Genomic DNA, 24,940 nt, shown 5'->3' on the forward strand with positions numbered 1-24,940 from the left:
ATTTTCCAACATGATACAGACTCAAGAATAATTGATGTGGTTGTCAAATTATGCTCTTAATACAAACAAATATAAATTTGAGAAAAAGGATAGGTCAGATGTTTTTTGGCCTATTCCGAAAGGGATCATTATTTATTCCTTCTAATATTGGAGTAGGAAATATAAACTTTTTATTTACCTTGGGAATTCACTAAACTTCTTTGACAAGCCTCATCTATCTTCTAGCTGGAGTTTATGAGAAGTTATCATGTTAATTAATTTTAAGTGATTGAAGTGTATATAATCAAGATACTAAATTAAATCTTACAAACAAAGTACTATTATGGCATAATAAAGTATTGATTTTTAATACTTAATACAACCAAAGAAATGAAAAGTTAAATCACAGTCTTATTAATTAAAGCTATCTTGCATTTGATAAGTTCTTTACGAAATATTAAAATAAAATCTTGCTAACTTCTAGTGTTAAATTAGGTTGAATTAGGTTAGTTGTATAGAGAAGAGATCAAGAGAAGGTGTTTGAATTTATATTACTCTATTCTATGCATTGTAATGGAACACCTATAGACACTGATTGAATATAATATTTTTTTCTCTCATGCTTTTTAAAAATGAATTTAATGCATACAACTTTTTAAATTTAAATTTTGTTAACCTTGGGATATTAGAGTGGAACAGAATTCTGAATCAAACTGAAAATCCAAAGGCAGTCTTAATTCTTTCCTTTCCCACAACTCACTAATGACTGTTGATGCTGTCAATTCCATCTCCTAAATATTCTTCCAATGTATCCTGTTCTTTCTATTTCCACTGACTGTGTCTTAGGTCAAACTCCCATTAATTCTTGTCTCAGCCTTTGCAGTGATCTCTGTGCCTTAAACCTTAATGCCTCTCAAATCCATCATCCTGAGCTCTGGCGTAGACTTCTTCATAAAATGTAAGTCAGATAGATTACTTTCCCCTTTTGTTTAGGTACTCTTGCACAGTGTTCAGTCCAACTTTTAAATCTCTAGACAGCATCTACCCAACCCCCTAATGATTCTCTGTAAGTGACTAAAGAAAGCTCAAGTTCTTTAGCATAGAACACAGTCCATGATCATTAGAATTTTATAGCCATATTTCTACAAGTCTTCTTAAATTTTATTAAGTATGGTCTGATAGCTAAGAGCTTGAGTTCTGAGGCCAGATTGCCTAAGTTTCACTTTTCCTTGATCCTATTTTAACTGACTCTGCCACATATTATTTGTATGACTCTGAGCATGTTATTTAAACTCTCTGTACTTCAGTTTCTTAATTTGTAACATAGGGATAATAAACACAGTAGTGCATGACATTGATGTGAGAAAGAGTTCATGCATATAAAGTACTAATAGTGCCTGACACACATAGTGTTTAATTATGCTAATTGTTGGTATCACATTGAAGACTTGATGTTATTTCAGACATAGTTGATGTTTGACTTGTCTGGAATACCTTGTCGTTCTTTACTTAACTCACAAATTTTTGCTCACCCTTCAAAACTCAGTGCAGATGTTACCCCCTCCAAGAACTCTTCTCTTGACTCTGCCAAATAGACTTATTCATTACAATTTATATGACAATACTGTACCTTGTTCCCCCCCATTATTTCACTTATTTCATTACATTGTAATATGTGTGTATGTGTGCATTTATCTCTTTGCTATTAGGCTGTGAATAGAGACGGTGTTTTGTTTATCTTTATCTTCATGCTCCCAGGCACAATTTTCTATACATAGTATATATAGTATTAAATGCTTTTTGAATGTTGAATGAATGGTGAACTGGTAAATGTCCCAGTAACTCTATTCTAACAAATGTCATTTTCTATGTACAAACACACACACAGTAACACACATGACTGAAAAATATTTTAATGGAAAATACAAATCACAGTTTATATTAAATATCACAAATATATTAATTGTTCTTAACAAACATAAATAAACTAGAGATGGTGTTTCAACTGTTATTGTGTATCCCTAAAAGCCCATTGCATGGCACCCAAGGTTATTAGTCCACATTTTGAGTTTCACTAATACAGCCCAATTTTTAAATCTCTAGACAACATCTTCCCAGACCATTCTAGGCTCATGACGTTTACTGCATCTCTCTGATTAATAAAAAATAACATAAACTTGATCTAAACATTAGATTATGTAGAAGTGTAGCAACTGAAAGTCAAAGTCTCTCTGATTCCATAACCTCTACCAACACCACCCTCTGCAGAGAATCATCAACAGATTAGCAGTTTGGCCCTTATTCTTCCAGAGTTTTTCTATGAATATACTAAGATACACATGTGTATATAGTGTGCACATTATGTGTTTGTTTTCACAGACATACTCATATAAAATTACATACACACAGAAGTACATATTTATATGATATATGTGAGTGTGTATAGATGGTAACTACTTTTTAAATGCTGGGTTTATTTTTACTTTATAACAATTTATCATGGATATATTACACATTTAACAATTTATCATGGATATATTACACATTTAACATACATATATACCTCACTTGTTGTAGATGCTATAATTTATAACTTATTCTAATTTTTATATGATTATTAAACATTTTTATAGATATTGACAAATTATCTCTGAATTTTATATTCTCCCCATTTGTGCATGGGCTTTCTAATTTCACCCAACCTTGCTGGCCATTTTATTAATTTTTTCTACCTGAGAAGATAGCTTGTACATCTTTTCATGTTTATTGACCATTTATGTTTCTTCTTCCATAACTAATCTATTCATGTTTATTTCTTATTTTCTACTAGATTGTTTATCTTTGCTTCATTAACTCACATAAGCTCTTTAGTGAAAGTTTTTTTATATATGTTGCAAATATTTTCTCTAATCTGTCATTTATTGTTCAATCTATTTTTTATCAAAATATTACATTTTTATGTCATGAAGTGTATCTTTTTTTTTTCCTCCTTGGTTTCTGGTTTCTACAACATATTTAGCTTATTCTTATTTATCCCAAACTTTAAAACATTAACTTGCCAGTGTTTACTTATAATAATCTGTACTTCTGTCCTCATTTGAACTAAAAAAATTAAGTTCAAATTTTGAGAGAAAATTTACTCTGTATGATTAAAAGTATAAATTTATATTGAACTTACTAAACCCTTGTTTGAAGGGGAAATATATATATATATCACTTTAAAATCCATATTTTCAATACACTTTGACACTTTATATATTAAAAATAAAAGTAAAAATTGAAACATCTGTAAGTTCAGACAGATAAAAATGATAAGATTTCTACAATTTCAACATCTTCTTCTTTGTTTAAGAGCTATATTTACACGAATAGAGCTTAGGCAACTGTCACCTCTGTGCACTCATTGGCTGCTATGTTAAGAACTCAATTGTGGGAAACAATTTGAAAGGGAGAGCTTTTTCTGTGAAAGTTTCAAGATGTATTCAATGGTTTGAAATATTTCCAATAAGATATCTTTGAGGAGACAGACTATGGAAATGAAAGGGGAAAAGTTAACCAAAACTTCTAATAAGGCTTTCTATATACTCAATTTATAACCTTTTACTGAGGTTCAAGGCCTAGATTGTTTTATTTTATTCTTCATTAAAGTGCACCTCTGCCTCATACTAGCAGTTAAATGCCAAAGTTCTATGTATGTCTCTTCTCAAAGTGTTTCCAGAAAGATGAGAAACAGGAAGTACTGTAAATCCTGTGAGAAACTCAGTCTTTGGATTTCTAGCTCAATTAGTATATTAAGATTTACGTGCACAGTTTCATAAATTGTTGTTATATGGAACACTAATTTTAAAAGTTATGTCATCATAAAAACTGTTTATTTAATACAGACTTCTCAAAAACTTGACAATGGAACTCTTAACTAATAAAAATACTGAATGCACTTTAGAGAGCAATGTGCTGGGGTTTGTAATCAGCATCCAGATTTTGGATTATGCATTTAAACCTAAACTAAACTTGTTACTGAAGTTCATCATCAGGGACAGTATGACTACTTTGCCTATCTAATTTTAGGACACTGAAACTATAATATTGTTCTTCATATCAACCTTTATTTATAGAAGTGTTTTTGCCTCTTCCAACTGACTCGAATAGAGAAAATATAAGAGAATCAATCAATAAAAGGCTTCAGGATAATGGGATACAATCAATATATTGAGTAAGAAAATTAAATGTAATGACAGAGTGGTTAAGGCAGAATGGTGCTTAAGAAAATATCCATTAAGATTAAATAGAGATTTGTCTTTTACACATGTAAAAGATGGATAGGCTGAAATACTGTGAAATACAAGCCCCCAAAATAAACAGATGGAGAGCAGCAAATACTAAGGAGATATTAAAGTGATGCCTGATTCCTGCTAAAAGTAAATGGGTAGAAATAGGTAGAAATTATATTTTACTAAATCAGAGAGAGGAGACTCTAATGCTAGTTTTCATAGCACAGGGATGTCATGGACAGATTTCTAGTCTGATGAGTTAGAAAACACAATATGTGCACAATTTCGGACAAGTATTTAGATTCTTACCTACAAACTAGGTTTGTAATATCTACTCAGTCTATATCACCATATTGCTTTAAGAATCAAAGGAGATAAAAGATAAAAGGCTACACAACTATAATGGCATATTACAACAATGTGATTAATAAGTAGAGCTAGCATATGAACTTTTCTGGCAAGAAAGTTTTGGATTCAAACCAGTTTGGAAACAGTAAGGAGGAAGGGCTAACTTTCCAAGTATATAGTAACCAAAGGATCAGAAGTATCAAAGAAAAGAGAATAGTTTTTTAGGGAGTAAAATATGAAAAGAAGATGAGAGGGAGGGATGAGCAGTGTCACAGAAAATAAAAGGGTCAAGAAGAGATCAGTCTTGCCTGAAGAAATCTAAAAAGTTATTAGTACAAAGGCAATACCTAATAAAGTTAGTAGAGCATTACTGGAGTACAGAAGTTATTAAAGGAATTGCAAGTGAAGAAATGAGATGAGGAAATGACTGGAAGAGATAATTAACTGGTAAAACCTGCCATTTGGGAAACAAATGGTTTCCAGTTTGCTTACAGTATTCATGCAGATTATTTTTTATGTATATATCTCATTCCAAATCCTGGGAGATGTCTATGGTACAAAACAGGCTTCTTACTTCTGTGAACTGTCCCTTCTTTATATGAATATCTGTTTCAAGATGACAGGCTCTATTGATATCTTTTGATATCTGGTAGCCATGGTGCATTAAAGTTTATGTGGTAAGTTATGAAAATTATAGTCTTTTCCGAGATGGTAAATGTATATATCATTTTCTTTAGGAAATGCAGGCCTTTTCTTCCACCAGCCAGTGTCCAGAATTGTTTTCTTTGGCACCAGGACTTCTTTGATCAACTTTTCATTCTAAGCTCTTTTTAAATTATCCTGAAAAACAAAACAAAACAAAAAAACAAAACTCCTTTATTGACATTTCAGATAGTGACCATCTTTAAGTATATATGTACTCTTGAATAAGAAATGCATCAAAAGTAGAAAATAGAAAACATTAATGAAAAAAAATTTTTTAAGTATTAAGTCTGAAACATGTTTCTTATAGTTGCGATTGTTTTATTTGAGATTTTCTCTATAAAAACAAATCCTTAGAGTAGGAGTAATGTCATTTTATATTTTACGTAGTGCTGAGAGCACTGTTGGCACTTAGCAAGTAATAAATACAAGTTATAACTATAGCATGATATTTTCCAAACCAGAATGTTACCTACTGATTAGGAAAACTGTAAGGCCAATGCTCATTTTATTTCAGCAACAAAATGGTAATGCAGAATTTTTATCTAGTATTATATGAGTATAACATCCAAATTTTTATCTTTACATTATTGTCATTTTAATAGTTAATTCTAAGTTTCTTGGTAGTACACTAAAACTCTTATAAATTTAAAAGATAATTTTCTCATGAGTTAACTGGCTCTATATTTATGGGTGTCTTGCATCTGATCATTATCATAGGAGAAACAAAAATGGTAAAGAGTAAACAGAATGCTCTAAGGATTGGTTGTGGTTAATTCTCAGATCTGAAGGCCAAAAATTAATGGGCACAAAGAAAACCTTCTCTGACATCCACAGAGGTACAATAATCACTCAACCAGTGGGTGGGATGAACTTTTTAACCAATAGAGAAGAGTTTTTTTGTTTTGTTTTATTTTGTTTTTTAACTGTCAGGTTCTCTAACAGCAAGTTATTAGCAAAGAAGAAAATACTAAGACTATGAATCGTACTTTTCCTTAGAGATACTGTCTTTCATCTTACAATGACTTCTTGGCCTAAGTTTTTTATTTCCAAAAAACATTTTAAAAATATCAATGACCATCACATTATCCCCAAATAACTATACTCAAGATCTGTCCTAATTGAATTTGCTTAGGATTAGCCAGGGCAGGGCTCCTTCGCTATTGGTGTCCTGTAGGATAAAAGCAACTCAAAATAGAAGCATGGCTTTTCTTATCTTTCAGAGCCATACAGGTGCCCCTAACAGGTCTTAATGTGAAATTTTCTTATGTGAATCTGGGCATGTTACAAAGGTGTTTGTAAATTAATAGGGTCTTATACACAAAAGCATCCCAGTGTTTTTCAGACCTGGTTCAACAGGCAACTTTCCTGCCATATTCTGGGCCACATTCTCTTAAAGGACAGGTTTGATGGCAAAGATCTGGAATGCCCCTGAGCAGTTCCACACCTCTTATTCCGTGTAAAAGACAATCAAATATTTCAGCTCATCTCCCAGTACATGGAATTGGAAAATTTGGCTCTTTAAATGTGCTCTGTTTTATGATTTAAGTATTACATTTTAAAACTCCCTAGTGTCTTATTTTATGAAAACTTATAGAAATGATTCAGTGCTACATTTCTCCAAGGTAAATTAAGTGCCCAATATGGTATGTTACATTTGAATAACACCTTATAAACTAAGGACTGGTCGAACCTTCTGAAAATGGAACTGAGAAAACTGAATAAGGCTTTCCTCTGAGGAATACTAATACATTATACACTCTATAAAATGTAAATGCTTTTTATTTCCAGTCAGTTGCTAGGATCCAAGAGTCCCTCTGCATTAACTATCATCATTAATGTGTAATATGCAAGGGGAGTATCCTTTGAAGAGTTCTGAGAGAAGGAAGGTTCTCAGCTGAAGACTATCATCCTGAGCAAAGCAACCCAAGTACTTTTATAAGACCACAACACCAGCCTGAGGTCTTCCTTTTTGGAACCATTTATGCAGTGGTTTGGGAATTTGTGGTGCCCTTAGGCCTCATTCTGAAGCTTTATCTCTTTTAGCTTAGAGATAAAGTAGGCTATTGGTTATGATACCAGAGCAGGCATCAAAAATCCTGAGAAACCTAATTGTGATTTCACACAGCTTATTTTCTGGTCCTGTGCTTTCTGCATTGATATATTATTCCTTGAATCCACAGACCTACTGTGAAATTTAATCACTGTTACTATATTGAGAATCCCCAATAAACAAAGTAAATAAAAAATAGTTTCTATATTTTGTTCAAACTTTTTTTCCTAAACTATTCTATTTCTTATTGGACCTATTTCCTTAATGAAATTTATACTGTAACTTCTCCAGATTGTAATTGTTTAGGTCCAAGTCACCTACCCTGGATATAAGGTACACCTCAGGATATAAATTATACTTAGGAAACAAACATTACTCTGACAACAACTGGTTTAATATTTCTTCATTTGATGTGTTATATATGTAACTCTATATACATATTTATATATATATATTTTTTTTTCTTAGTTTCTTACTTATAAAATATTTCTTTGGTGAAATATCTAATTAAAATTTCTAACTTTAAATAAGCTCAGGAAATAGTTAAATCACATTTTTTTTTTTTCGTATAGCATTCTAAAAACTAAATCTTATCTTTATTTCCTATAGTTTATTAGAACATAAAATCTTAGAAATGGAGGGAAAGCACAAGGAAGAGTTGGATGCCTTAAAGGAAGAGAAAGAGAATCTTCAAGGCTTGGTTACTCGTCAAACGTACATAATTCAGGAACTAGAGAAACAGTTGAACAGAGCCACCACCAACAACAGTGTCCTTCAGAAGCAACAGCTGGAGCTGATGGACACAGTACACAACCTCGTCAACCTTTGCACTAAAGAAGGTGGTAAGAATTTCCTTCTCACTTTGGGATAGTAAATATTTTATTTAATATAGAACAATAAAATATTCAATATAACTTTATATGTTGCATTTATTGCTGTGTAAAAGCAGCAAAAGAGCTTTATTCTTAGAAGCATCTCATGAAATTTGCAATGACAATTTTCTCATATTTTTAACTCCAGAGCGTGTATTCATAAGATTGAATTTGTGAATTTACAATATCTTTCTAAAAAACCTAGTTCCTTCTTTCTTTCTTGGTTTATTTAGCCTTAGATATACTTTATGATACTATTATAGACAAATATTTGCTGTTACAGTGTTAGACACTTAATTATATAGGACTGAAATCAGCCAGTGTTAAAATTGACTCAGAGTGACAGAGTTTCAAGAGGGTTCTCAGTTTAAAACTAGTACTAACTGTTCCTTTTGTAGAGGGGAGAGAGGGAAGATTTTCCTACAGAGAAAAGGAGATAATTGATGTTCTCATTAACTTTTATGAGGGGTAAAGCATTTTTGTTATTAAAAGTCTTGATTAAGAATTTATTAAGACTCAAAACTTTATAAAGTCTTTATCATTTATGTTCAGTTCTTTGTGGAGACCTAACCAGGGTATCTAGGCATATTTATTCCAGGGTGTCTTTGTGACAGTGGAAATATAAATGTTTAATATCATTAGAATATCAGGAGCTATTTAACCATTGGAAATATTACAGGCCTGTGTCTCTTTAGAAGACATCCATCTATGTCCATCCATCTACCCAAGAATTATTGAATGAGCGTCTCTGTGTGTACTTATCTACTTCAAGTAGAACTTCTCCTGAGCCTCAGGAGAGCTCTTCAAAGTTTATAGCTTAAGGTCATATGCTATAGTTCTGCTTGCTTATCAGCCATTCTCTGAGTGAAGATGGAATGGTAAATGGTGATGAGTGAAAGAGAACACCACTTACATCTGAAAGTTATGATGTGGCTTATGTGACCATTCATATAATGGTTGTGTACATATGCAATATATATATATATAAAGTGGTGGCTTCTTTAATTTAATAATGGACTTGAACTATATGAAAAGTTAGCTCAATTCCATACTTTCGTGTATAGATATGAATAGAGAGGATAACTCTATATTAAGTGATCTTGTTTTCCAGACATTTCCCATTTCTCTATTACACTCCATTACCTTGAGTTATACCTCCTTTACATAGTCTAAACAAGCCCTTAATATTCTTTGTAAAGAGTATTTTTTTAAACAGTGAGTTCCCATAGCTCTATTTGGGTGTGCTCAGAAATGTGATTGGGAAAGAAAAAACCTGCTAATCAGTCAGAGCCTGCCAAAACCTGAGTTAGAGTCTACTGGAAAGAAATATTGGTAGGATTTTGCCAGAGAATTTTAATAGAGCTCATGAGTATTCAGAAATTAAGTATTTATATGAGACATATCTATTCTCATATTGAACTGAATACATTTGGGCAAAGATTGAAAACATATTTTTCTTATCATCTTGAGACTTAAAGCACATGGAGTTAAGTAGTTCTGTTTTTTTTTCCCTGATGTTAGAAATATCAAGCCCTGGTGATTCTCACAGAGCTCAAATGTCTGCCTACTTATCATAATTTCACTTCTTTTCTACGTATTTGTCTAATGAATGTGTCTTTAAACTTTTAGAAACTGGGGGATGACTTCAAAAATAAAATTCCTGGCTAGGTTTGGAGTTTGGATACAACATAAGGCAAGCAAACATCTGTTCAATTTGAGAAACATTTATTGAACAATTACAGTGGCACTTCTGATAGATGCTACCCATAACATACAATCAGAGTATGAGAAAAGTAACTGTGTATTCTATGATATAACATGTTAATAAATAATATAATACTAGAGACAGAAATTGTCTAATACGTCAGGCCTCTATGTATTTATTTTCCTTTTAATGATACAATCTTAAAATCAATCTCGATTTAACTATAGGACTTGTGATCCTAATATAAGCTTATTACTCTATTTTTCAATGGGTTCTGTGCTCTCATAACCATAGATTTTTATTTGCTTCTTGTTAACCTTTTTATTTTCTATAATTCCACAGTTAAGTATTCTAACTAAGTATTTGGTCATTTAAGGACCCACAAGAGACAAAAAAATGAAAAGTGTCTCTCACTAAAGTTTCCAGCAAAATTTTAATTCTCTGTATATTTTCATTTTCACTGGCACCATCATCTTTAACAATGGCGAATTTAAAATTTTAAATGATTAACAGCATAATACTGCCTAAATATCAGTTACTAAAATTAACTTTTATTTCATTCTAATTCTAAAACACATAAGTAAAACTTTTCCTTACTTTTATGACCCAAAATTCACTTATCAAGCGGATTTAGTATTTATCAAAGGATTATATGTAAATATTCTACTTTTAAATTTAAATATATATAAGTATGCCTAAAGCAATAAATGCATAAATTTTCCAAAAACGTATATTTTAAAAACTCAAAGAGTAGTCTTCTGAAAATTTTTCCAAGAACATCATGAACTGTGTTATCATGCAAAAAGCCAAAAATTTTAATTGACATTAAGGGTCCCCTAGTTCTAATTTGACTCAGTTATTTATAGAGACAGCCTGAATATAATACAAGGCAAGGAATTTTTTTTTTTAATTTTTTACTTTTCTCTATCCTTGGCAACTAATTTAACCTTTATGAATCTGTTTCATCATTTATAAAGTAAAGATAATTGGTCTACTTCACAGTAATAAAGAAAGGATTAAATTAAATACTACATGTAAAAGCAATGAGCACATGACACAGTTGACTTATTAAACTTTAGTTCCTTCCTCTCCAAGTTCCTTCCTCTCCAAGTGATGAGATTCAGTTAAATACAGATTGGTTAAGTGTTATCTATAAGTAAAATGTCTTTCACGCAAAACGTCTGAATACAATGCTCTAGAGCAGGGATCCCCAACCCCTGGGCCAGTACCAGTCTGTGGCCTGTTAAGAACCGCCGCATAGCAGGTGAGCGGCGGGTGAGCCAGCAAAGCTTCATCTGTATTTGCAGTTGCTCCCCAGCGCTAGCATCACAACCTCAGCTCCACCTCAGATCATCAGGCCTTAGATTCTCATAGGAGCACTGGTCCCTAGTGTCAAAAAGGTTGGGGACCGCTGCTTTAGAGTGTCTGCTTGTTGTCATCCAAGCACCTTCTTTTAGTCTCAGTTTTATTATCTCTAAAATGGGATGATAATACATAACCAATGAATTCATAGTAACCAAAAGAGGTTTGTATAAACACTGTCTATCTATAAATAGTGCCTCAATTATGTGATGCTCAGTGACGTTTCAACAATGGACTGTATTTATGAAGATAGTCCTATAAGATTATAATGGACCTGAAAAATTCCTATTGCTTAATGGCATCATAGCCATGGCATTGTCAAAGCGCAACATGTTACTCATGTGTTTGTGGTGATGCTGGTGCAAACAAACCTACCGTGCTGCCAGTTATGTAAAGCACGTACAATTATGTATAGTACACGATACTTAATAATGGTAATAAATTACTATGTTACTGGTTTATGTGTTTACTATACTATACTTTTATCATTATTTTAGAGTATACTCTTTCCACTTATAAAAAAAAAGTTTTGCTTCTGTAAAAGAGTAAGCTGTATTACCCTGACAGCAACCTCATACATTTCATGACTGCATTATTTTATTTTGTGCTTGATTTAATCTAGTGTCCTTTTGTTCATCATAGCCTCTAAGCATACAAAATCCACTGACACTTATAAAAAAAAAAGTTTTGCTTCTGTAAAAGAGTAAGCTGTATTACCCTGACAGCAACCTCATACATCTCTTGATTGCATCATTTCATTTTGTGCTTGATTTAATCTAGTGTCCTTTTGTTCATCATAGCCTCTAAGCATACAAAATCCACTGCCAGTGTTGCCAATAAGAGGCCACAGTGAGTGACTGACATAGAAATGAAATTAAAAGTGAATATAGACTACAAAGGTAGAAAGTTGGTGATGGTCATTGCTCACCAGTCAGACATGTCACATTTCATCATAGCTACAATCTTGAAGGATGAGAACAAAGTGATAGAAGCTAAAGAAGGATCTGCTTCACTGAAGGCAATAAGACTAACAAAAATTTAAGAAGGGCCTACATCAGACATGGGGAAACTTGTAATGACCCAGATTGAAAACCAGACACAGAAGTGTATCTCTTTAAGCACCATGATGATTATAGCCAAAGCAAAAAAGTTTGTTGAAAGAAAAGCCTGGAGCTGACTATGATGTTGAATTTATTGCTAGCTCTGGGTGGTTTAAACAATTCAAGACTTGTTATTCATTACATAATGTGAAAGTAAGTTGTGAGTCTATGAGTGAAGTGTGAAAGCAGCTGAAGAATGTTTGGGAATCCCAGATAAGCTGATTGTGGAGGAAAAGTACTTGCCAGAGCAAAGATTCGATATGGATGAAACTTCCCTATTCTGGAAATGGATGTCTAAAAGGACCTTCATCTATAAGGAGGGCAAATCAATGCCAGGTTTCAAGGCTTTTAAGGACAGGATAAAATCTTGCTTGGGGGCAATGTTGCAGGCTACAAATTGATACCCTTTGTGATTAGGCACGGTGAGAACCCCAGGCCTTTAAGTATATCAATAAGCACACACTGCTGGGGTAGTATAGGAGCAATAACAAGTCATGGATAACCTAGTTCCTCTTGCAAAATGTCCTCTTGAATTGCTATTCCAGAGAAATGGAGGAGTACTGCTTGGAGAATAACATACTCTTCAAGATTGTGCTAATTGTTGACAATGCTTCTCGATATTCTCCTTTTATTGGTGATCCTTATCTCAATATCAAAGTGGTTTTTCTCCCTCTAAATACCACCTCTTTGATCCAATCAATGGATAAAGAAGTTATAGTAGCTTTTAAGGTCCACTAGATGAGGAGATCTTTTACTCAGGCTATTGCTGCAACTGAGGAAGACACTGAGAAGACAGTGATGCAGATTACTACATCTATGACCGGATCAAGAACCTTACTTAGGCTTGGAGTAGTGTCATCAAAGAGTGTATGAACGGCATCTGGAAGAAGACACTCAAAAGATTTGTCCATGACTTCAAAGGATTTGCCACAGATGAGGAGGTTGCAAAAATCAATAAGGTAAACACTTTAACCTGGGTATGGATGAGGATGACATCGAGGAGCTCCTAAAGGTGGCTCTGAGGAATTGACCAAGAGGAGCTAGTGGAACTGGAACAGAAACACATAGCTGAGAAAAAAGCAAAAGAAAAGGAAACTATAAGAGAAGATAAAGAAGAACCTCCAAGAACATTCAGTGAAGATTTTAGCAGAAGCTCAACAAGCTTCTTAAAAAATGTGAAAAAATGGACCCCAACACCAAGAGGTTTTTATTAATAGGAAGGAATGTTCATGGAGCATTACCTGTTTACAAGCAAACCTATGATGAAAATAAGAAACAAATCGAGCAAACAATCTTGGACATATTTCTGAAAAGACTGACACCTCCTCAAAAAGAGCCTTAGACAGTTCCTTCAGGAGGCATTCCAGAAGAAGGCATTGTTATTACAGGAGATGACAGCTCCATGCCCGTTATTGACCCTGAAGATCTTTCAGCGAGACAAGATGTGGCGGTGTAAGACAGTGATATTGATGATCCTGGCCTTGTGTAGACCTAGATGTGCTTGTTTCTTTTTGTTTTTAACAACAACAACAAAAAAATTAAATATAAAAAACTTTAAAAATAGGAAAAAAACTTATAGAATAATAATATAAAGAAAATATTTTTGTGCAGTTGTACAAGGTGTTTGTGTTTTTAGCTAAGTGTTACTACAAAAGAGTTGAAAAGTTAAGAAAAATTTAAGTTTATAAAATAAAAAATTTATAGTAAGCTAAGGTTAATTTATTATTGAAGAGAGAAAAATATTTTTTTATAAATTTAGAGTAGCCTAAATGTACAGTGTTTATAAAGTCTACAATAGTGTATGGTAAGGTCTTAGGCCTTCACATGACTCACTCAGAATAACTTCCAGTCCTGCAAGCTCCATTCATGGTAAGTTCCCTATGCAGGTATATTGTTTTAAATCTTTTATACCATATTTTAACTGTACCTTTTCTATGTTTAGATACATGAATACTTACCATGTGTTATAATTGCTTATGGTATTCACTACAGTAACGTGCTGTACAGGTGTGTAACCTGGGAACAATAGGCTGTACCACCTAGGCTTGTGCAAGTGCACTGTCTGATGTTCGCATAACAATGAAATCTCCTAAGGAGTCATTTCTCACAAATTAAGTGATGCATGACTATAAATGCTTAAAAATTGTAGTTATTTCTATTTTTATGCTTGCTGAAGTGCTTATAACTCACTAAAGTTATATGATAAAAGCATTCCTAGGAAGTGTTGGCTAGAAACTTATCCTTTCCCCAAACGTGTTCGATCCAGGAACTATAAATCTATTTTTGCATGCAGGGAGTATCTTTTAGTTTCACAGAATTTTTCCTACCAAAACGTCTATGTCATGAGATATATTTAACCTAAGTACAATTAAGATACACTTTTTCTAAAATAATTCACCAAACCTTGTCTTGTTCCAAATAGACAAAACTAAATTGTGTCTGCTTTGTGAGACTTCGGGTAATGTATTTATTTTTTTCTAAACTTTGACTATAAACATTTGGTCACATTTATTCTTAGAAACATTATCTACTAAAGAAATATTGCCCTCAGTGTTATCATAGTGTCAAAGCTTAGCTGATTGCTTCATGCTTTTGGCACTTCATAGTTAATGTGGGAATTAAATAGTTTACATTCATAATGACATGGAAACTAGGTTTAGACTTCTTTGGAGGAGGATAATGACTATCAACTATTCACCAGTCATCTATGTTCAGATATGATTAAAATATCATCACCTATGTTGAACACACACAAGGCAAATGTCATACTATGTGATCACAAATTTAATTAATAACAAAGCATGAAAAAAAGAAAAAAGAAAATTGTATTTAGACTCCATCATAAAATTACCTGGTCTGATTATCTTACTGTCCAAATCAGTTTGGAGCATACTCCTTCTATACCAAGATATGATTCATAAATTTATCCGTTCATTCAAAACAAAGTTATACAACTGTTCTGTTTCAGATTCCCTTCTGGGGATAAGGGTATTCATCTATTTTCATTTAACAAATATTTTCTGAGTTCCTATAATATGCTAGATACTGTTGAGAACACTGGGAAGAGAGAAGATGTAATTCATTCTTTGGATTCAAGGAAACTAGTTTGGTAGGGAGAAAGGTAAACAAACAGTTATATTTCATAACTGTTTGCTGGAAGTGAGGCCAGGGTAACAGGACACAAGCAAAAGACACTGGAGAAAAATTAAAATCATGGCAGAGACAGAAGGATGAGGGCAAAATCCAGCATCTGAAGAGTCTTAAGGATTTTGTCGAATTCTTATGATTCAGGCATTGCTTAAGCTTTATGTGTATTTATTAACTTAGTCCTCACAACAAAAGTATGAGGAAACTACTATGGTTGGCCCAATTTTAAAATTTCACAGGGAACTTGAGTAGTTTGCCCAAGGTTACAGAGCTGGAAAAGGTCGATTCAGGATTGAAAGGTAGGCAAGATGGCTTTATTGGGGAGATAATGACTAAGTCTTCAAAATTAAGAAAATACAGGATACTCAGAGCTGAAACAACATATAAAATTGCCAGGAGTTACAGGAGTAGAGTGGGTGTTGGGAGGTATATAGCCTAAATCTCAGAATCAAAGGGAGTATAACAGTAAAAGTTGAAGTTAAGGAAGTACACTAAGGGAGATTGAGGAAGGTGTTTTGTTTTTTTTTTTCTTCCTGACAGCAATAAGGACTCATTGTAAATAAATAAAGACAATGATGACATGTGCATTGTAGAAAAATTTCCTCAGTCACAATGTAAGAATGTATTGAAAAGTTGACAAGCTGGAAGCAGAGGGACCAAGTGGGTGTTTTTGCTCTTTTTAAAATATTAAAAAAATAGAGAGTACAAGCCAATCTTTTGAGCCATTTGGGTATACTAACTCATTTAATTCTAGTAACAACTTTATAAGCTGGGTGCTATTACTAACCTTATATGACACGTTAGGAAACTAAGCACAGAAAGGTAAATAATTTCGAAATATCATACTGTTAGGAAGTAAGCAATCTGAGATTTGAGCCCAGAGAGTCTCGTTTTAGAATCTGTACATTATCCACTGTGCTATGATGGGGAGGAAAGATAGGGTTGATAGTGGTTTTCATCAGATTCTCAGAAGGATCTCCTCGGAGAGAAATAATGAGACCAGGATCATACAGGGAAGCATGGAAAGGCAGGTAAAGGGGAAATTTTTTGAACAAAGCATTAGAAATAATGAGAAATAATGGTTTATTAGAATTAGAATCAAATATAACTTACAATTTTGGGGGTTGAGTAACTGAGGGGATATTGACAACATTCCCTAAAAATCATCAATATATGAGAGAAACAGATTTAATGGGGAAAGATAATGAGTTTGGAGTATATTGACTGAGGTGACTGTGGGACAATTAAAATCTGCAATTTCAGAAAAGGAATCTGAAATTCAGGAGCGAAATGTGGATGACCATATAAATTATATTGTCTTCAGAGGAGATAGGTGGTAAAGCCATGGAAGAAATTAATCAATGACGGTGTGTACAAAGCAATGACTCAATCATCTGACAAGCAGTGTCAGAGATTATAGAGCCATTTGAGAATTCGATAAAAAATAGCTAACTTTCTTTCCCACTTAGTGCAACTATCCAGGCATAAGTTTATGTATAATTTCAGAGAATTTACATGCTAAGATTATTAACTCATTAAAATAAGAATGTAAAATAAAGGCAGAAATATTTGGGAGTTCTTTAAGAGACAGGGTGAAGGGTTAAAGAAGTACAAATTAGTAGTTGATAGATGGTCATAAGGATGGGGAGCATAGCACAGGGAATGCAGTCACCATTAATGTAATGGCTAAATGGAGAGCCACAGGAGAGAAAGAGCAATTAGGGGGATAATTTTATAAACTATATAAATATCTAACCAATGTAGTATACTTGAAACTAAAAATAAAATAAAATAAAATAAAAGGAGACCAAAAAGAAACAGAATTAGGGAGATAAATGAGAAGTGATTATTGTACGGCAGGGAGAGAAAAACTGTCGCAAAAGGTCTTATTTTAGTGGCAAATAAGCAGAAAGTCCAAGTAAAAAAACCGACTTAAAAGTGAATTTTGGAAGTGGGATGTGACCTTCTGTGGAGAGAATTTGGGTAAAGTGTATGGCTCAGTTGTGTAGGTTGAAGACTAGGATGAGTCAGAAGAAGTAAAAGCAGAAAATACTGTTTACCTACATCCTAGAAGCTTGAATGTGAAAGGACAGATAACAGTTTTGTATAGAGAGACACCAAGACTAAAGAAACAAAAATAGATGCTGAGACATGACCATGTTTATATACTTCATTCTCTATGCTGAAGTTCAAATTTCAAATCATAAGGAGTGTCTCATGAATTTTATTTTAAAAACTTCTTTCCTATCATATGAGAGACATAATGACTGATACTACAAATTTTTAAGTTGAAAGTGTCTTTCCCAGAGGCTGATTGCAGTGGTATGGAACGTTTGATCATTATTTTCGGTCCTCTGGCCTTCTGAAAAGGGGAAATGAGGCATGTGCTTCCTTCCTAGTGCTGAGGAGACATTTGGCTCTGTTCGCAGAATAATTCTACCATCTGAAAGGAATTTACCTCCTGTGCAGTGTCTATTGAGTTTGTGAAGTAAATCATTCAGTTAATGGATAAGATAGTTTGAACTCCTGCAAGTCCCTTGAGTTAAGAATGACTCTAAAAACATCACAAGCAATGAGAGGAAATTAAAACTTTTGAATGTCACTCATATAAACATTGATAAAAATAGAAAATATCATTTTCATTGACTGAGTAAAACATTTGATTTCTCACTGACTACGTGAAATGCACAATTTAATATTAGGTAGAAAAAAAAAAGAAAGAAAAGAAGAAGTCATCTGCTGAACACAACAGTGAGCACTTGTTCCCTTTAATGAGGGGAATGCTTTATCTTGACAGAAAATTATATGTCAAACATTTTCAATTTCCTTAAAATGAACCATACTTTCTAGCACTTCCTTTCATAAAACCCAATGGCTTAACGGGAAAGTGACTGTTTATTTTTGGAAATGGTATATTTCTCCTTTTTGATGGAGCATGTTATCTGCCTTTCAAAAAGTTGCAATTTCTGTAAAAAAAAAAAAAAAATAGTGTGAATAGCGGATAGCCAAACTAATGATAACAAAATAAAAAATAATACAGTCCTTGACCTCTCCCATGAACTATTTCTAAACCACATCTTTTGGGGGTGATTTGAAATTTTGTGGTTAATTCTCTTTTGGAATTAGAGTTTCAACTTTAGAAACTAGACTATCTGAAAAGGGATATCTCCCAGTTCCAGCTGGGCCTAGAAGTTACCAGGGTGAAAGGCCACAAAAAAATGTGTTGCCTTGATGTTCCAACATTACTATGAGTTAACCACAGTTCTTTTACTCTTGTTCTTTCGTGGCCTGGTTGGCTAAAGCAGAAAAGCACGAAATATTTTGAATAGAACTTCATGTCATTTCCTGGACTCATCTACACTCAAGTCAAATTCAACAGATATTTTCTAAGTCCAGGGATGTAATGGGACATTGGACGTTAGTTATAGATAAGCTATGGTACTTTACACTGAGCCAAGTAATACCTATAATTACTCAGAAAGAAAGTAAGTAAAAAAATTTTTATTAACATCATTCAGTACATATGTATCATGTTAACCATAGACTGAAACCGTCATGAAATTTTTTATGCTTTAAAAAGGAAGAAAAATGAAATAAAACCTGAGAAATGTTGCAACTGTACAGTTAGGTTTAAATACATATAAACAAAATGTTGATTTTTTTTTTACCATAAGATTTTTCTAAAAAGCAATTGCAAAGAACCTTTAAAACTATCGATTAAAAGAAAACATTTTTAATTTCCTGTGGAAGTTCATCATTTATTATCAACTAAATAATACAAACATCATAACTAATTCTAAGTACGCTGGAATTTCTTCCTACCACTGGCTTGGGTGTTCACATTCTGAGTGGGGCCAACTTCGGTAACAAATCATGTTGATATACAACCTGCCAAGAATAACCTATCTTTTTAATGAATTTATGATGAAGTTAAATTAGTAAATATAATGTCAATTAAGTCAAATCTCTTTGAATTTTATTGTGTCCTTTTCTATACTTATAATTAAGTTTGGGTGTGAACATTCTCTTTTCACAATTAGCATGAGTTCCTTTAGGACAGTGAATTTGAACTTTGAGTTTAATCTCTGATGGAGACTTAGTTCTAATGGAAGGTTTTGCTGGTTGTTTCAGCCTCATATACACACTTACACATGCACAAATAAACCGAATAGCAACCATAATTAATCCAGCCCATGTCCTTAGAACCAAGACTTAGTTTGAAACAGTCTCCTCGCCAGTGTATTGGGACAGCTATGACATAAGCCATCTAGAGGTCAGGGTATGATGGTTTAGAAGGAACAGGAATCAGTACATCTGAGTTCCAGTTTTAAAGCTGCTGCCAGGTTGCTTAACATAAAAGTACCACACATCTTAGACTTTGCCTGGTGGCCTAGACAAACCCACACATTTTAGAACTCTCATCAATAATTCAATATCTTCTCTTGGTTTTGTATCATTCATAATGACTGAAGAAGCCCTAAGTTCAGAACAGAACCCCACGTAGAATCCAAGCCGGTAGTCAAGTACTGTTTTTCAAGTATATTTCACCACAGGAGTAAGAAACAAAGTTACATACCTATGGTGACAGTCAGCTTTTATTTATTTAAAACTTCAAAGTGTGCTTTTGTGTGTGTGTGTGGGTGTCAGTTTTCAAAAGCATTTGGCAACTACTTTCTATGTTTACAGCATTGCCCAAAGACTTTCATTCCATTTTTAATGGCTTTTGCTGAAATCAATTTGTCTACTCATAATAGAGCACAAAAGATGCCCTTTAAGCTTTCCCACATGCATAGGAAATCTTTTGTTCAGAATCAATATATTCCAGTCATGCCAAAAACATTACATGGGAAATTAACACACATGAAACACCTGAAATATATTTGTTAATGAAATGACCTTCTGACAAATGGCAAGGGTCACGCTGCACTCATAACTGCCCATCAGGGTGGCTGAAGGGAAAACACAGAAATGATTTTATAAAAAATAATCACTCGATTAAACAAAAGTCGTGTATAAATCCATTTTCAACTTTCAGTGGTTTTTTTTTTCATTCTTAGTTATTTTAAGTGTTACATGCATTGAATACACATTCAGTTATATATGTGAGTTATTTCACATTAGAGGTGCACTAGAAAATTTATTTAAATACACTAATCAAACTAAAGTAGAAATATATAGAATTACTCGAAGGTTCATTATTCTATACTTAAAAAAGTACCATAAAATTAGCAATCCACCTATGAATGCCATAGGTACTTTAATGTCTACATAGATTTAACAGTTTATGTACCTTATGCACATATCTAAGTATTATTAAAAATATATATTTATAAAATCTAAAATTAAACATAATGTTTAATATAGTCAAATGTATCTCTTTAAAAGTAGTACAATTTTAAGAAAATTAAAAAATCGCAATGGTAAATTTTCTGCATTGTTTTTATCCTCACCTCTTTTTTTCTTCTAACAAGATTGTATAAAATTGAAACTTAATAAAATTTAATTTATCATTGGCATGAGTCAGTATGCATCATAATAATAACATGATGACTTTGCAAACGTATATAATTAGTCCTTTATATTATATACTGTCCAAATTATTATCATTTCTTATTTTTGCCTACTTTTAAAATTTTGCTGTCCTTTTTCATACACATAAAATCTTTTAATTATGAAATTTTTGTTATTTTCATGCCTGATTCCAATATTGAACACCAACATGCACTCACACAAACACACACATATGCCTACTCTAACCTCCCTCACCAGCCCTTCCTAGTAGATAGTCCAAAGGTGGGAGATCAAGAAATTAGGCTCGTGAAAACTGTATCTAAAAATAATGGGTTAAATCCTGGTCAGCAGAATTTTTAAGGAATGGATATTATGCAATCCAATATGGCTTCTCAGAGACCTCTTACTTCCTAATCCTCTGCTAACTTTCGAAGTTCTGTTTTACATTGCGGCTGTAAATTTCAGCCTCTCTCACAGATCATTCTGTTACTAGTGGCTCTCTTCTATACTCATCTCTCCATTTTTCTTCTTTCTTGTCATTTCCACCTCCTGTCACTTCTCCCATACTTCCTGTTTCCAAGCGAAGAGCCTGTACCCATTCAGAATTGAGGCCTGTCCTGGGTGTGACCTTGTCAGCTGAGATAAGTATTGCTGAGGATTCTGTGACAGATGACTCACTGGACTTCTATTTGGATTTGACTTTACTCCAGAAGCCAGTAAAAAGTAGTTAAGATTCTTAGCTTTATAGTTAAAGAGTTCTACTACTTATAAGTTTTGTTGAAGTTGGATTGTGCTTTGAGCCAGTTTTCTTATGTATAAAACAATGTATCGGTAAACCTACCTCATAAGGTATTTACAAAAATTAACTGAAGTGAAGCACGCAAAACATACTTAGCATATGAAATCAGGGTTGAGCACATAGTGTCTAATTAATGCTATTTGATTTTATGATGATCATGACTATTATAGTTTCGCCAAGATGATGGATAGTCACAATTTTTACAGTTTATCTACAAAATAATAACACATAAGGAATTTAAATGAAAGTAAAACAGTCCTTTTCACACACACAAAAATTATTAAAATAGTAATGCAGCAGGTAAACAATTTTTGAGTGTTCTCTTATCCCAGGTTTGGGAAGATTGTGAGGAAAAGGAAAGTAGATTTTTAAAAAGGGGAGCTTTTAGATACTTAACCAAAAATATTACATTTTTGTTATACTGTGGCATAGTAGAATAAACCATATTCAATCACCATTTTTGTAGGTTAAAAACTATCATGTTAAGATATCAACCCACAGACATATAGGTTTATATGCATATGTTTTATATAAGATAAAATACCAACCATGAAATTTTCAATTTAGAAGCATAAAGATTTTATATATTTATGTAGCTACACATATATGATATATATTTATAAAATCATCGTAAGTCTTCTTCACCCTCACACCCACTGACAAAATATTGAAATGTTACATACTGCCTGCAAACTTTCCTTTAATCTTCCCACACTCTTAAAATGCAAATTAGCTTTTTTTTCACTTCTAAAAGTCCTTTCAAATAAATTAGGATTCTAGGAAGTGTCTGCAAATGGCCTTTCCATGAAATGCTCATACACCTGTCTCAAGAGTATAGAATCCAATCGTTTCCTTGTTTTCACCTTATCAGAAAAGACTTTTTTTTTTCTCATCCATATGCACAATTAACTTCAGTGACCTGCTGTGTTGAAAATCGCAAGTTTAGGTTCAATTCCTAATACTATGATCTCCCTAATTATGATGGCCCAAAAGTACTATGAGGATTATCTTTAAACCAATAACTTGATCTACATACATTCTGATGTCTGCTAAATACTGGCAAGATATGAACCATTATCCACATCTGAGATTTAAAAAGAATGTTTGGAGAATTGATTCCTTTATAGCAACTTATTAGGAAATGAGTAAGATCAAGAGCTTTGGTTTTTACATTGTCTCTGGCAGGAAGGCTAACAGCAGTCTGTGTTTTCTATTAGGTCTGCTGAGACTCATAATTACCAATTCTACATTCCAGGAAGTTTTCTCTTGAGGGTTCACCTGAGTTGAAGTGACCCTCTGCCTCAACTTTTAAAGTTGTTCCCTGAAGTCAGCCTGGTGGTAGATATACCATCTGGATCGAAATTGGTTAGACAAATAAAAGAAAGAGCCTGACAGAATCAATGGCTGTTGAAGTCAGGGTTTCAGTTTGCTTATTGACTGAATGTTGGCTGGTGAAAGACAGACATGCACCTGCTTGTGTCCATATTCTTTCCTTTTAGATCATGAAGATTTGGTTGTACAGATAAGGCTAAACGACAAGAATGAGTGATGATTCCTTTCTAACACTTTCTAGATTTATTTGCTGATATTGGTGTTAGCAAAGTCTTTGAACTGGCATGCCAGGCTCTTAAAATTTAGTTCAGATAAGCTCTTTTACATGTTTTATTCCTTCAGGTGTATCTCTTCTGGGCAGCCTTTCCCAAGTCTATCTGGCAAATATAGGATATTCTTCCAGAATACTCCCAATGCACTTGATACATTCCTTCAAGATAGCGATTGTATACATTTTCTCTCTTTGGTGATATATTACAACTGATAACATTATAGCTTTAGAAGCTGTTGCTAGGTATCTTGTGACCAGGTAGAACATCAACAAAAAGTGAAACAAGAAAAGATAAAAACCAATTCCTGTTTACATTGTTTGAAACCGGATCATGCATTACCTAAGGTTCTAGCTTAGATTACTTAATTATATGACTCAATAAATTATCTTTTTGCTTAACCCAGCTTGAGTTGGATTTTCTCCTATCATGGAAGATATTAGTCATGGATATAGCCATTACGAGCCATCATGGAAGACCTACAAATATAGTAGGACTTTCTCCCATTAGATTGAAATCACATTAAGGTTGTGGTTTTCTTATGTCTCTATCTCCATTGCCTAGGAATAGTCATGTAAATAGAAAATGTTCAATTAATATTTGTTAAATTAACTAATATAGTATAGATTAAACTAAGACAGAAGGCAGGATTTTAATTGAGAAACCAAATTAAAAAGGCTCTATTTATCTTATATTTAGGCTTTCATTAATTTTTAACTGACAACAACTGAGGGAAGATAGTGGAACTAGTAAGAGAAGAAATGAAATAGGGTTTGGAAGGAAAGATTAGATCAAGAGGGAAACAAAGACACAGTATCAAAATGTTTATATCTCAGAAGTTTCAAGACATGATAGAAAATTTGCGAAAAGAACACATGTATAAGGAATGAGATCCAAGAATAGAATCTTGGTAAACATTTATATGGTAGATTAGGAGAGGCAGGGAACCCAATGAAGATGAAAGAGAAAGGACAATTAGAGAAGTAGAAAAGGGACTAAGAGAGGTCAACACAAAAGGCAAGAGGAAAAGATAGGCAAAAACAACTTCTTTGGTATAGATGAACAAGGTGGAGGCGACGTATCAAATGACTTTGATCTTCATAGTAAACCATAAAACAAGGTCGTAAATAAAGAGTGAGAAAAGATAAGAGTGAGATTTAGTCTTGAAAAAAAAAAAAACGGAAAGATTTGAAATACATTTTTCAGGAAATGTAATAGGAAGTCTATTAGAAGTGACCAAGGGTTTGACTGCACAGCATGGAGAAAAAAGCTGAGTTTAGAAAACACGCATTTTTAATGGCATTAAACAGCCTCACTTTAGTGTTTGCAATCTAGAAATTGAATAAATGCCCTTTCTCGGGTCAGGATTTACCCATGCAAGAAGTAACTAAGTGAGAGGACAGTGGATGGAGAGCACCATGAACTCCATCTGAGCTGTCCTTTAGCCTGGCTCTGATATTAAAGTTCAGAAGAAAGAAAATGGCAGCGAG

At 33.2% G+C, this 24,940-nt stretch overlaps 1 protein-coding gene and 1 long non-coding RNA gene across 5 annotated transcripts in view; both read left to right on the forward strand.

Annotated features, from left to right (window-relative positions):
* ANGPT1 (angiopoietin 1) overlaps positions 1-24,940 on the forward strand; it is a 228,567-nt gene that overhangs the window by 143,852 nt on the left and 59,775 nt on the right. For 3 of the 4 annotated variants that reach the window (XM_039853714.1, XM_039853716.1, XM_039853717.1), the window contains exon 4: positions 7,963-8,195. In XM_039853714.1, coding sequence (XP_039709648.1) covers positions 7,963-8,195 — 233 coding nt within the window. The remainder of the gene's footprint in view (positions 1-7,962; positions 8,196-24,940) is intronic. The other variant, XM_039853715.1, reaches the window with a different exon arrangement.
* Positions 8,204-18,527, forward strand: LOC120595561 (uncharacterized). Its single transcript, XR_005650907.1, has 2 exons — positions 8,204-11,818; positions 11,978-18,527. It is a non-coding gene; the product is annotated as an uncharacterized LOC120595561 (long non-coding RNA).

Source organism: Pteropus medius, unplaced genomic scaffold (assembly GCF_902729225.1).
Source record: "Pteropus medius unplaced genomic scaffold, Ma_sr-lr_union100, whole genome shotgun sequence".
Taxonomy (NCBI): domain Eukaryota; kingdom Metazoa; phylum Chordata; class Mammalia; order Chiroptera; family Pteropodidae; genus Pteropus; species Pteropus medius.